The 14,271-nt window shown below is 42.2% G+C and overlaps 1 protein-coding gene and 1 long non-coding RNA gene across 2 annotated transcripts in view; one reads left to right on the forward strand and one right to left on the reverse strand.

Annotated features, from left to right (window-relative positions):
- LOC149466009 (uncharacterized) overlaps positions 1-14,271 on the reverse strand; it is a 119,252-nt gene that overhangs the window by 65,058 nt on the left and 39,923 nt on the right. The gene's annotated exons all lie outside the window — the stretch shown is intronic.
- LOC149466011 (nicotinamide N-methyltransferase-like) lies at positions 1,572-7,548 on the forward strand. Its single transcript, XM_089673094.1, has 3 exons — positions 1,572-1,878; positions 4,089-4,296; positions 6,098-7,548. Exons 1-3 carry the CDS (start codon positions 1,728-1,730, stop codon positions 6,534-6,536), a joined length of 798 nt encoding a protein of 265 aa, XP_089529220.1. The 5' UTR covers positions 1,572-1,727; the 3' UTR covers positions 6,537-7,548.

Here is a 14,271-nt window from a genome sequence, read left to right on the forward strand (position 1 = left end):
TCTTTCTTGGAATCCGTTTCCAAGAGACAACAGTTTGCGAGCACGCACCCGACGGTGCAGAAGCTGAACGTCCTCCTGTCCAAGTTGCTGCTGCCAGGCTCGTAATCTGTCATGCGCCCCTGTACCGCCTCCTTATGCTGCTGCCAGGTCCAGAGTGTGTCATGGGCCCCCGTACCGACTCCTCATGCTGCTGCCAGGCCCGTAATCTGTCATGGGCCCCTGTACCGCCTCCTCATGCTGCTGCCAGGTCCAGAGTGTGTCATGGGTCCCTGTACGGCCTCCCATTGCTGCTGCCAGGCCCGTAATCTGCCATGGGCCCCCGTACCAACTCCTCATGCTGCTGCCAGGCCCGTAATCTGTCATGGGCCCCTGTACCGCCTTCTCATGCTGCTGCCAGGTCCAGAGTGTGTCATGGGTCCCTGTACGGCCTCCCATTGCTGCTGTCTCCAACGCCACACTCTGCCATGTGCCACTTTCAGGTCTCCTCACACTGCTGGTGGGTTCCATTTTGTCATAGGGTGCTGTATGGCCTCCCATTGCTGCTGCCTCCACCGCCACACTGTGGCTCCACACTCTGGTTTTGGCCCCGTGACTGCCCAAATGAGTGAAGTGTGCGGTGATTCTAAGATCGACGGCACTCATCTGCATGTCATACTGACTGACAGTATTATTTCTCTTCCCCAGCAGACTCCAAGGGCATTTAAATTAAAGGTACAGTGTTCTGCACTAATATAAAGGCTCACTGAAGCCTAGAAACACCCTTTTATAAGTTAAATTCGCAGCGAATATATTCAACTTGAATCGAAATTTTTTCACGAATTCGCCGAATCAGTCGAATCGAATTTTTGAATAATTCACTCATCTCTAAATATAAACGTCTTCCGAAGTTCAAATTTCAAGTAGAATAAATTAGAATTCGAATGCCAATTCAAATGCGAATACCGGAGTTTCCGAATTCAGTGGAATTGAATTTGAATGGAATTCAAAAAGGAAACAAAACAAATCACAAAAAACAATTAAATGAATTTAACGACACAAAATTATTTAAATAAGAAATTGAAACTAAATGAATTTTTTCGTTCTGCACATGTCTAGCATTCTATGCATTAGGGCGAATAACTTTCTGGGTGCAGACCCCCCCTCCCCTATAGGACCCCCTCCCTCCACACTTACAATGTCCATTAACAGGAGTGCAGCTCGGGAGCGAGCCTGCTTGAGTGCCCCCATAGCAAGAAGCTTGCTATGGGGGCACTCAGCGGCTGGGGGGGGCAGAAGTGCTGGCGGATGACCTCAGAAGAAGTGGATTGGGACTGCCCAGTGCAATACGCTATACAGAGCTGGTAAGTATGAATTTTTTTTTCTTTTAACACGAGCCTTTAGTATTACTTTAATCTCTGACAGAGCTTTCTGATTGGCTGTTCGCTGTGGCAAAAGCATTGCTCCACGTTCCTGGCTTCCTCCCAAGGTCCAGCTATCTCCCCAGTCATTACCTGGCTTCAGCCCAATGTGTTGCATCAATAGTGACTTTCGCAATGGGACATAATAATTTACCTAGAGGGGTGTTTGTCCCATTTCAATCTGTCATTCAGCTCACGACGCTTTCTGCGTATATTAGTATATATATATAGTTTCTCATATATTTCAAAGAATTTTATTTTCCACTCAGTAACAGTGCAGCTGCATTTATAGAACCGAGCTACCTTGACTTTCCTGGAGAGGAGATCAGCATGGAGACCCCATACACACCATCTCAAGCCTACATTGATGAGTTTGACCCTATAGCCTATTACAGAACCTACTATCACCCCGAAGAAGGAACATTGTTTAAAGAATGGGTCAGTTTTGTATTGCGGAATCTTCATGAAACTTTCACTTCAGGTAAACAATGTTTTTTTGTATATAACGGGTAGGATAGAATTACCCTAGGTTCACAGCTAAGCGTTTTCTGCGGCATTTTGCGTTTTACAGAAACGCAATACAGTCCATTTAACATGATAAGTTGCGTTTTTGGTTCTATGGACTTCAATTTAAACGCTGCAGAAAAGCACGTATTGTGTTTTTGTTGCTTTTTGCATTTTAAATCTGCCTACAAGAAAAAAAAATCAAAAATGTGGCAAAAGTGGAAAACCCCACTGCAGAAACGGCTCAAACGCAACCTGCATAGGTGTGAACCTAGTCTTAGGTCCTATTCACACTTTGTGACTTGGAATTGCAGGCAGAATTGTGTGACCACTTGATCCAGGGAATATCTGATTGCCTCTCGGGAATCAGGAAGGAATTTTTTCCCCTGTAGGAGCAAATTGGATCAGGCTTTGCTGGGTTTTTTGCCTTCCTCTGGAGTGTGAGTGTAGGATTATAACTTTTTTTTTTAATGGTTGAACTGGATGGACTTTTGTCTTTTTTCAGGCAGACTAACTATGTAACTATGTAATTATGTAACTATGTAACCACTTTCCCTCCTGAGGATTTACCTCCCTTCCTGACCAGGCTGTTTTTTGCTATACGGCTCTGCGTTACTTTAACTGAATCTTGCGCGGTCATGGAATGCTGCACCCAAATTAAATTTATGTCCTTTTTTCCCCACAAATAGAGCTTTCTTTCAGTGGTAGTTGCTTGCCTCTGCGTTTTTTTATTTTTTTGAAAGACCGATAATTTTGATAACAAAATAATATTTTTTACTTTTTGCTATTAAACATGTCCAGTAAAAACATTTTAAAAATCAAATTTTGTCATAAATTTAGGTCAAAATGTATTCTACGACATGTCTTTGCTAAAAAAAAATCCCAATACGTGTAAATTAATTGGTTTACATGAAAGTTATATCGTTTACAAAATGGCGGTATAGATACTGGGATTTTTTTTTTTTTTTTATACTAGTAATGGCAGCGATCAGCGACTTATAGCAGGACTGTGGGTCTGCAGCAGGCATTCTGACAGTGGGGGGGAACTGACTAACTGCCACTGACATCCCCAGTGGCACTAATACAGTGATCAGTGCTAATACAAAGCACTGACACTGTACTAATGACACGGGGCAGGAAGGGGTTAACATCTGGGGCAATCAAAGGGTTAACTGTGTGCTGTTTTTCTATGTGTGCTGTGTGTGTGCATTACTGTGTAAGCACATTGCTTTGTATGGCTCTACTGTCAGTGTTCCTCGGCCATCGCCGGGTGCTGATGGGGAATCTCTGTCTGGGACACAGTGATCGACAGCCATAGCCGCCAATGGCGGCGTGGGTACGACGGCACACATGTGCCCCCCCTACCTGGAAATACAAAATCACGTATATGTGAACCGGTCAAGTTTCATACTATCTATGGCCAGCTTAAGGTTCTCTGTTTAATATACAAACCCCAACTGACTACAACTGGGGTTGCTACCTCATCCCTTTAAAACCCGAACACATATTAATTGCACGGTTCTGAGGCTAATTTAATGCAGATATGGCGCCAATTGAGTTTAATTACCACCTCAATCAGCCACAGAACCTGTGTAATTAATATGTGTTTGGTTTAAAAGGGATAAGGTGGCAACCCTAGTTGTAGTCAGTTGCCACCGGCAAAAATTGCATGTAAAAATCTGACATGCTAGTCATACCCAAGTTGATTGTTGGATCAACTTGGGTACAATCAACCTGCCCATAGATAGTTATTTGAATCTTGGCAAGTCCCTGCTGAACCGGTCAAGATTCATACCATCTATGGCCAGCTTCTCTGTTTATTATTCTCTGTTTATTATACAAATCCCAACTGATTACAACTGGGGTTACCACCTCATCCCTTTAAAACCCGAACACATATTAATTACACGGGTTCTGTGGCTGATTAAGGTGGTAATTAAACTCACTCGGTGCCTTATCTGCATGAAATTAGCCTCTGTACCCGTATAATTAATATGTGTTCGGTTTGAAAGGCATGAGGTGGCAACCCTAACTACAACAAAGATACAAGTATTCTATTTATTATACTGTCTTGTAATATATATATATATATATATATATATATATATATATATATATATATTATATTGTCTTGTCTCATCTACACTTCTAAAGGAAAGATCCATTGTATGTTTTTCGTCCTCTAAGGTGGTGTTAAAGGAGACTTTCTAATTGACTTTGGAGCTGGACCCACAATTTATCAGCTTCTCTCGGCTTGTGAAGCTTTCAACAATATCATCACTTCTGACTTTCTTGAGCAAAACCGAGCACAGCTACAGAAGTGGCTGAGGAAGGATCCCGATGCATTGGACTGGACTCCAATTGTCAAGATGGTGTGTGAGCTGGAAGGTAATAGGTAAGTTACAAGTGTGTGATAGGTGTGACTATGAAAATGTGTGACTATCTGTATGCATCATACCATAATTAGAGTACATAACTGTAAATTTACTTTACTAAAGCTGCCAGACCTCCACTTCCAGAGATGGGAGTAACTGCAGTAATGTAGAATCCATGTCACCATATTATTGCTATAGAGAATCTTGATACCAGATTCCTAAAAGGACAATGCTGCGGCGGCAACTAAACATGCATAAAAACTTTCTGAAAGGAATTAAACTTAGAATCTACATGAAGGTTAAAGTGATATTAAAGGCAATTAAAAAAATAAACATGCCATGCTTACCTGCTCTGTAGTGGATTTCCACAGAGCAGCCCCAATCCTCCTCTTCTCAGATACCCCACCTGTGCCTTTCTTCTATGTATACACAAATGTTTTCACCATTCATTTCTAGTTTAACCATTTCCCACCTGTCCACTGTACATAAATGGCCAAGCAGGACAAGCGTCATTCTGGGAGGATGTGCCCAAACATCCTATGCATGGTGTGAGAAATATCCTATTAAACTGACAACTTTGTGTAAAAAAAGCAATTTTCATTTTCTTTTTGCATTTTTCAAAAACTTGTGGCAAAACAATGAAGTCTTCAAAAGACTCACCACGTGTCTTAGAAAATACCTTGGGGAGGTTGCTTTCCAAAATGTGGTCATTTTGTGGGTGTTGTTTGCACTGTCCTGGTGCTCAAGGGCCTCCACAAATGTGATAAGTAGTCATAAAATTTGATGCACAATTTATGCCACTTTAAGCATGTGAAGATTTTGGGCCCCTCTATGTGACTAGGGCCTGTGAAAAAAGTCTCACACATGTGATATCCCCATACCCAGGTAGAGTAGCAGAATTTGTCTTGAGGTGTAATTCTAAGTCTGCCTATGATGTGTATTAGAAATATCTTATTAATTAAGAACTTCATGTGAAAAAATATATTTTATTTTCCTTCCTAATTTTCCGAAAACTTGTGGTGGAAAATTACATTTCAAAAGCCTCATTATGCCTTTCAGAAAATACACTGGGTGTTTGCTTTCCAAAATGTGGTTATTTTGTGGGTGTTTCCACTGTTGTGGTGCTCCAAGCCTCTAAAAATGTGATTGTCATTCAATTAGATGCATAGTTTATGCTCTTTGAAAGCCAAAAGGTGCTCCTTGGATTCTGGGCCCCACCATGCATCTAGGCTGTGAAAAAGTCTCACACATGTGGTATCCCCATACTGAGGAAACATAGCAGAATCGGTTTTGGGGTGTAGTTATAAGTATTTCTATGCTTTGTGTGACACATAACTTTCACACAGACTAAATAATGTACACTGATTAGGGTTATTTTACCAAAGAAATGTATCAGAATACATTTTGATCTAAAAGAGAACTGTGTTTTCTTTCCAAACGTTCTGGAAAACTTTCTGGAAAATACTGTATACCTTCCCTGTGTGGGGTAAAGATGCATTTGTATGCTTTAATTTGCACCAAGTAACAGGCCTTTTGTTATGTACTATTATTATTATACAGGATTTATATAGCGCCAACAGTTTGCTCAACGCTTTACAATATAACGGGAGACAATACAGCAACAATACAGTTCAATACAAGAGGGAAAGGAGGGCCCTGATCCTATAAAATTCACTTAATATTGTTATGATTATTTACAGTAGGTATGTATAATAGATTTGATGGGATGCTCTGTAGTAGTTTCACAAGTTGGATTATGTTGGCTTTAAATGTTTGCAATCATAACATTGATAAAAAATAATCTATAGTGTGTTCTTTCAGTGACAGTGAGAGCTGTAAGAGAAAGGAAGAAAAACTGAGAAGAACAGTGACAAAAGTTCTGAAATGTGATGCTCTGAAGAAGAAGCCATATGACCCGGTGGAGATGCCTCAAGCGGATTGCCTGATTAGTTGCCTCTGCTTAGAAGCACCCTGCAAAGATGTAGAATCGTTCACCCATGTTTTGAGGAATTTTAAGGACCTCATTAAACCAGGAGGTCACATAATAATTCAGAGTGCACTCAACTGTTCCTACTATTATGTTGGCCATAAAAAGTTCTTTTCTCTGGCCATTACTAAGGAAGAACTTGAAAAGGCATTTAAGGAGGCTGGCTATGAAATAGTGAAACTAAAGGTCATTCCATTTATTGAAAAGGCAAGGTTGGACATCAGTAATCAGGATGGCTATTACTTTCTCCATGCCCGTAAGCCATGTTCATAGGGCAAATGACCTTATAAAGTATACAGTATATACCCAGGTCCTAATCGGTAATTTCTCCTGTTGCTTTCAAAATGTATTGTAGAGCAAAGCTGGGGAGACATCATAGATCAATTAATTGCTATTCCAAGTTTAAATGTATTAAAATTTTAATTATTAATTAAACATAAATTATTAAACATAAATATTGGTAAAACAAATAATGAAAGGCATTAATACCACTTCAAGTTGGCCCACACTTGCCTGCAATCCACAGCTAGGCACCTGTCCAGCTCACCACTGACCAATATATATCAACTAAACAATTTATGACGACATGAGCCAGAATTAGATGCAAACTACATACGGGGCAGCAAGATCTCTCCTGCCTTTCATGCTGAATAGTGCTGAACAGGGGCGGATTGACAACTCATGGGGCCCCTGGGCAATAGGGGATCATGGGGCCCCCGTTCCCTTGCCCAAACTCAAAAAAGCCTATGAAAAAGGTGCCAGGGGCATCTCATGGGGCCCCCTACTGACCCCGGGCACTCGGGCAGTGCCCGAGTTTCCAAATGGTCAGTCCGCCCCTGGTGCTGAATAATGCTAACTCATACAGTTAGCATTTCAACATCTAACAGTATCTAACAGTATCCACATCTCCAAATAGTTACACAAATTGACCTTAATTTATTGGTATTTTAAGGGATACCACAATAAAGCCAGGTACACACAAACTGAAATTTGATCCGTATGTGGCCCTCCCTGTTCGACAACCTGCATTCAATCAGCCACTGGCAGCAACACTGATCAGTGTATTCTGCCAGCAGAGGAGTGCCCACTGTCCCAATACAATAGCACAGCGGCGGAGATTCCTGCATCCACCTTGCTTGTGTGGATGCAGGTATTTGTTAGGTTTTTTTGTTCAGCCACTGGTTGTACCCAGCTTTACTCATGTACTATTTCTAAAATAATGTTTTTATGCTTATATTGAAAGTAAAAAATAAAATTGTATTTCATAATAAAAAATATCAACAAATTTCACTGGTTATGTATATCTTTTGCGTTGTGCTTTTTATCCAGTATTCCCATGACTTACGCAAGTACATGCAGATGAATATACCATCTGCTCTATCTGTACATACAGATGAATCCTGACCAATGGTTGTTGTTGCTGCTTTAGAAATGATGGCATATAAAACATGGGAAACCATAGATTTAGTAATTGTATACACCTGTGTCCAATAATTTTAATAATTTAATTATTTGGGAAATGTGGGATTGACGGTCAGCATAAAAATAAGAACACGTGTTTTTCTATTGTTTATGTATATTAAGCCTTGCTGGTTTCTATACAGTGCTATGTCTCAGTATTTTTATTATCTTCCATTGAGGGACACAGGAAAGTAGTAATTCTTAGACACTTGGGTTATACTGCTGCCTTTCAGAGATTTGGACACTGGAAAAAAAAAAAAGTTAAGGCTACCCTCAAATAATCCCTCTTCCAACTTTCATGCCTCAGTTTTTTGCTATTTTCCTAGGATTTTGCACGCCCTTTCCCCAGCTCTGAGATAAACTCTAACTAGAATTTACCTTTCTTCATTTACAGTAAGACAAACCACAGATGTTTTTCCTTCTATAGTCTTTGATATAAGATTTGCTCAGTGTGCTATAAATCCTTTTTGTATTTTGTTGGTATTTTTTGTGTTGGGGTGGTTGTGTGTGTTTGGTGTGTTTTTTTTTTTTTTTGCTTTGGAACACACCTGGTTGCTAGTGCTGTCCACCCTCCTAGGATTCAAGTATTGTGGACATGCATCGCTGGATTTTAGTCTATTGATCATTTCATCTCCAGCTGTGTCTGTTTGCCCCTTATTGACACTATGGGGTTGCTTTACTAAAGCTGGAGAGTACAAAATCGGGCGCAGCTGTGCATGGGAGCCAATCAGCTTCTAACTTCAGCTTGTTCAATTAAGCTTTGACAATAAAACCTGGAAGCTGATTGGTTTCTATGCAGAGCATTGCCAGATTTTGCACTAGTGTTAGTAAAGCAACCCCATATGTCCACAATATTAAGAGTACACCATTTTTGTAACAGAGGTTGGCATAGAGTGGGGCTAGCCAGAGAGTGATCAGATTTAGAATCCTTTAATAATCCCAGAGCAAAATTAATTGATGAAGTGCTATGACTGGCGCAATAAAATAAGTGCAGCTATGAAAGTCTTAAAGCAAAAAGTGTTCATAAGGTGGTGAAGGTCTGACATACACCAGTCAGAATACAGTGTTACAGACGGGTCCTATTGCACAGGTGGTGTCAGATTATTGCATGTGACTTTATCGGTACAGGAGATTGATAATACTGCACACTCACCAGATGCGCATAATTAAAGCGCAATGTGTTGAACAGTATAATAATCAAGAATCTGCAGGAAGCCCCTTTAGATAGAACAGACAGACAGAGTGGGAAAAGAATCCCTCCTCTGGATATGAAACTTCTCTGCAACCATAATTCCACTGGGTTTCTGGGAATCATTAGTAGTATAACATTTCATTAGCTTCATGTCTTTCATAATGGACAGTTTCATACATCTCTCTTAGCTGATGCTCCTGAAGATTTGATAGTGCTTCCATGCCATGGTGGTATGAGTAAACTAATTAAAATAAATATATCCAATAACTTTATTGAAAGCCATATGTGACCCCCCCCCCCATATATATATGTATGTGGATAGATAGATAGATGAAAGCTATTTAGGACATGAACACTCATCTCCATTTCCATTTCATAGTGCAGGATTGTAATTCAAAAATGTAGGGATGCCTAAAGTTGCTGTGGTCTCTGATATTGTCAGGGCAGGAGCTGGGAAACGGACAGGCAGACCTAATATCAATGTAACGCACAGGCTGACGACAACCACCACCCACAGACCGAAGTCCCTCAGGGCGCAGAGTCTAAGTCCCAGGCTGCCCTTCACCAGGGCCCCTGATGGTGGGGATGGACTTGACGCAGCCAGGAACCAGGTCGCGGCCCCCGAGGCACCCCAGCTGCGGTAATGGCCGCCGCCAATGGCATGTAGCTAGTGGTAAAGACAATAGAGTAGTCAGACAGGCCGGGTCAACAACAACGAGACAAAAACGGTACAGGACAGCAGACGAGAATCACAGGTCACGAGCCGGGTTCAGCAACGGAGGGTCAGATCAAAGGAGAACACAAAGAATGGTCAGGTCACAAGCCGAGTCAGATTCCAGGAGAGTCACGAGAGTCAGAACAGAGTAACAGCGACACAAGTGCAAAGAGCATGTGCGGAACACGGGCTTATATGTCATTAGCCACAACCCTCTGGGGGATGGACCTCAGAGACCTGAAGGCATAAAAGATTCCCACCATGCTCTGCAGAAATCCAAGATGGATGCCAGCACATGGAGTAACATAACCTCTGGTAAAAAGGTAGGACCTTGACAGATATAAGATCTGCTCAGCGTGCTATGACCTCCGGTTCACATCTCTGAAGCCATGTGGGCCGCGTTTTGCATGGGCACAAGAAGGAAAGAAGTCCCTGCACTTCTTTTGAAAATGCAGCCTGCACAGGAACCTCGGTTCCCAGTACGGTTGCGTTTTCCAGTGCGGGCGGCGTACCATTAGAAATAATGGCACCTGCCCGTGGGTCCGCAATTCTCTGTGTGGGTGGTGCGGGTGCATGGATTTCCATGTGGATTTGCAGCGGCACCACCCACACAGATGTGAACCTAGGGTAACCCCCTTGTATTTTATTTATTTGGGTGTTTTGTTTGGGAACACACCCGGTTGCACGCATCGATGGATGCTGGTGCAGGTGAGGTGCATGTCTCTTTATGTAGGATGCAGATAACTGACTCCAACCTGTCAAACAAACCTATCAATCCAGGACAGTCACCGTGTTCCAAAACTTCTTGCTCAATATGCTGAGTTTTGCTCAATATGTTGAATTTACTCCAAGTATAACAATTGCACAATTGAGGGTCCCCAGTCTTCATCAGATGCATGCGATTGGATGCTCAGAACTGTTATGCAATTGTTTTACTTAAAATAAATTCAACATATTAAGCAAGGAGTTTTGGACTGTGATAACTTTGCTGGATTGATATACTATATATATATTTCCTGTCTCATACACACATACATACATACATACATACACACACACACACACACACACACACATACAATGGTCAAAAAAATTAAAGGAACACTTTGAAAACTCATCAGCTCTCAAAAGGGAAAAATATCTTGCTGGATATCTGTACTGATATGGGCTGGGAAAAGTGTTAGGAACGTAAGGATGCCCCATTGTTTGACAGAAATGAAAATTATCAAACTACAGAGGGCTGAATTCAAAGACTCCCAAAAATGAAAGTGAAAAAATTAAGTAATAGGCTAATCCATTTTGCTGAAATTTCATTGCAGCAACTCAAAATGGTCCTCAGTAGTTTGTGTGGCCCCCATTTGCTTTTATTCATGCCTAACAATGTTGAAGCTTGCTCCTAATGAGACGACGGATGGTGTCCTGCGGTATTTCCTCCCAGATCTGGACCAGGGCATCACAGAGCTCCTGAACAGTCTGAGGTACAACCTGGCGGCATCGGATGGACCTAAGCATGATGTAAGGGAATTCCGGTGAGACGGCTGGTGAATAGACGTGCGCATGTACATAGAGATGCACGATCACGCACATGCACGGTGAAGATTGGCTCCAGACGGACTACTTAAGAGGTGCCTCTGCATGTGCTGAGTGCTGACTGGTCTTCAGCTGTTCCCCGTTTCCTGCTCGTTCCTGTGTGTGATTTTCTTGTTGCTAACCCGGCTTGTTCCTGACCTGACTCTGATTCCTCTCCTGATTGATACTGGTTCCTGACTTTGTCTTGCTTCTGATTTGGTACGTCGCTGTCCGCCCGTTGATGACCCTGGCTATTCCTTTGACAATGCTCCTGTCTCCTATCCCTGCTTTCTGCCTTGCTCTGGTGCACAAGTGGCGATCTACCATACCAGCTCTGCATACTACTACTGTGCCTGAATCAAAGGTTCATCAGTCTTCCAAAGTCTCCAACTGCAAGAGCTGCAAACAACATCTGCTGGTGCTCTTGTCCCCCTCTGTTCCAGTTCCAGAGGGGTCAGGGCTAGTGACACAAGTGAGGCCGACCTCGTCATTTCAGTCTCCAATTAGGTACGTGACACATGATATCTCAAAGGTGTTCTACTGGATTTAGGCCAGGTGAGCGTAAGTATCAATGGTATAAATTTCTTCATCCTCCAGAACTGCCTGCATACTCTTGCCACATGAAGCCGGGCATTGTTGTGCACCAGGAGGAACCCAGGACCCACTGCACTGCACCAGGTCTGTTCGTCCCTCCATAGATATGCCTCTCCAGACCACCACTGACCCACCACCAAAACGGTCATGCAGAACGAAGTCACAGTCAGCATAACATTCTCCATGGCTTCTTCAGACCCTTTCACGTCTGTCACATGTGCTCAGGGTGAACCTCGATTCGCATTTGCCATTGAACACCAGAATTGGCAGGTCCACCACAGCAGTCTTTCCCATGATTGTGATTCCTACTGAACCAGACTGAGACCATTTAAAGGCTCAGGAACCCTTTGCAGGTGTTATGGCTTAATTAGCTGATTAGAGTGGGACACTTTGAGCCGAGAATATTGCACCTTTTCACAATATTCTCATTTTCTGAGATTGTGGATTTGGGGTTTTCATGAGCTGTAAGCCATAATCATCACAATTATGACTAATCATGGCTTGAACTATCTTGCTTTGCATGTAATGAGTCTATCTCATATATTAGTTTCACCTTTTAAGTTGCATTACTGAAATAAATGAACTTTTGCACGATATTCTAATTTTTGAGTTTCACCGGTATATTAATTGGTTTGTGTGAAAGTTATAGCGTCTACAAATGATGGTGGGTGTATATACTGGAATTTATGCAGGTTTGACACTATACTGATAATGGTGATGATCAACTTGTAGTGGGACTATGATAGTGTGGTAGACAATCTGGTGCTAACAGACCCTCACTGGGAGGTACACTAGTTGACACTGACATCAATAGTGACACTAATACAGTTATCAGGATACTGTCACTGTACCACTGGCTGGAAAGTGGTTAACATCAAGGGCTTAACTGTTTGCCTAACAAGTGCTACTTTTACTAAGAGGTCCAGCAGGTTTTTTTTCTCCCTGCTTTGCAGGGAGAAGAAACGGCCAGATCGCCAATCTGTGTGCAGAGCCCTGTGTGTTTGCAAACACAGGACTCTGTGCTGTGATTGGCTACAGTTGATTAGCAGGTCTCTGCCATAAATCATTGGCTGGGACCTGCTGACAAGTCATGCTGTAGCCAATGACAGTGCAGGTCGGCAGAGAGTGCTCCTTAAAGGTACAGGAGCGCAGCGGACACCCAGCATGTAGCTACCTTTAAGAAGGGGTGGGAGCCTTCAGGTTCACCTGCCCTTGGTCTATCCATTAAATTCATGTGCCTCTACTATGGGGGCTTTCAAAATTTGTAGAGTTAGGACTACAGAATATCGGGGTGCCGTGACGTGGCTCTGTAGCTTACGCATGTATTTGCAAATGTGTGCTAACTAAACCCCTGTTTTTAAAGCATACTGTTAGACCGGTTCATTCAGTTTGTTTGCAAGCTGGCTGGCAAGTTGAGCTGGGAACTTTTCTCTTTTCTTGTTTGACATGTGTCGCCCTTCCATGTGTTCCTTGCAGTGAAGGCCAGTTATAGACTGGGGCAGTGGCTATTTTTTGCAAAGTTCCCACTGACACCATCGATCTTTTTAGCTATCTGTAAGCTGGTAATTCATCCCAATGACCACGTGTAAGGCGCATTCTTACCTCTGACTTTCACACTAATGTATCATGAATTGTAGATTCATTTTTAGCAGGGGTTCCCTGAGAACAGAAAGTTATGTCAAGGGTTCCTCTGAGTTAAAAAGGTTGAGAAAGGCTGCTCTAGAAGAAGGGGAGGTAGTTGGCTTGGCCCTGTATGTCCCCTGGGCTTGCATGGAGAGTATGATCTCCCATTCACTGTTAGCAAGCTCGGGTCCAGGCATCATTTTACACCTAAAAAACAGTGGTTCAGGAACTACCTGTAAGTATGTATGACCTGTCATGGGAAGGAGTTGCCTGTTGGGACAGTGCTTGAAGTCCTAAGAAATTAGCTCAGAAGTTTTACATTCTGGCATTGGGCCTTCCATCACTGTAAATAAAGTCGAAGTGCCCTATAGTGATGGAGACTGACACACCTGCTGGTAGAGCTTTACCTGGATATGGAATATTTATTTAACCCCCTTATTAAGGCACTCTGGTTCCTTGGATTGGTAGTTCTACCAATTTCATTCAAGCATGCTCTCATTCATATAACTTAGATCATAGATCCTCAGATAACCTAGATCCCAATGTAAATTTAAAGGAGAACTACAGTCAGGTATGAATTTCTGTTGACTTACGTAATGTTAAATTTTCAGCAGTACCTATGTACAACATCTGAGTATTTTAGAATATGGACCCAGAACGAGACCCTCAGAGTGTTTTTTATTCTTCCACATGGTGCAGACTCGTAACATATCTCAATTTGATTTGTGTTTTTCCTGTGATTCTTTTCAATATTACGAAATAACTAAGCACAATTGTTATGAACATAATTGACGTCTTCTACCAGGCATTTATATGTATATGTACACTTCTGTTCTGTCCAGACAAGAAATGGA

Source organism: Staurois parvus, unplaced genomic scaffold (genome assembly GCF_062004578.1).
Source record: "Staurois parvus isolate SC_StPar_1 unplaced genomic scaffold, SC_StPar_1.0 ptg000135l, whole genome shotgun sequence".
NCBI classification, from domain to species: Eukaryota; Metazoa; Chordata; class Amphibia; order Anura; family Ranidae; genus Staurois; species Staurois parvus.

Excerpts from the sequence above, each read along its gene's own strand:
- LOC149466011 (XM_089673094.1), top strand. The coding sequence starts at position 1,728 with ATGGAGACCCCATACACACCATCTCAAGCCTACATTGATGAGTTTGAC. Across the intron at positions 1,879-4,088 it reads TCATGAAACTTTCACTTCAG|GTGGTGTTAAAGGAGACTTT; the intron begins GTAAACAATGTT and ends TCGTCCTCTAAG. Across the intron at positions 4,297-6,097 it reads TGTGAGCTGGAAGGTAATAG|TGACAGTGAGAGCTGTAAGA; the intron begins GTAAGTTACAAG and ends GTGTTCTTTCAG.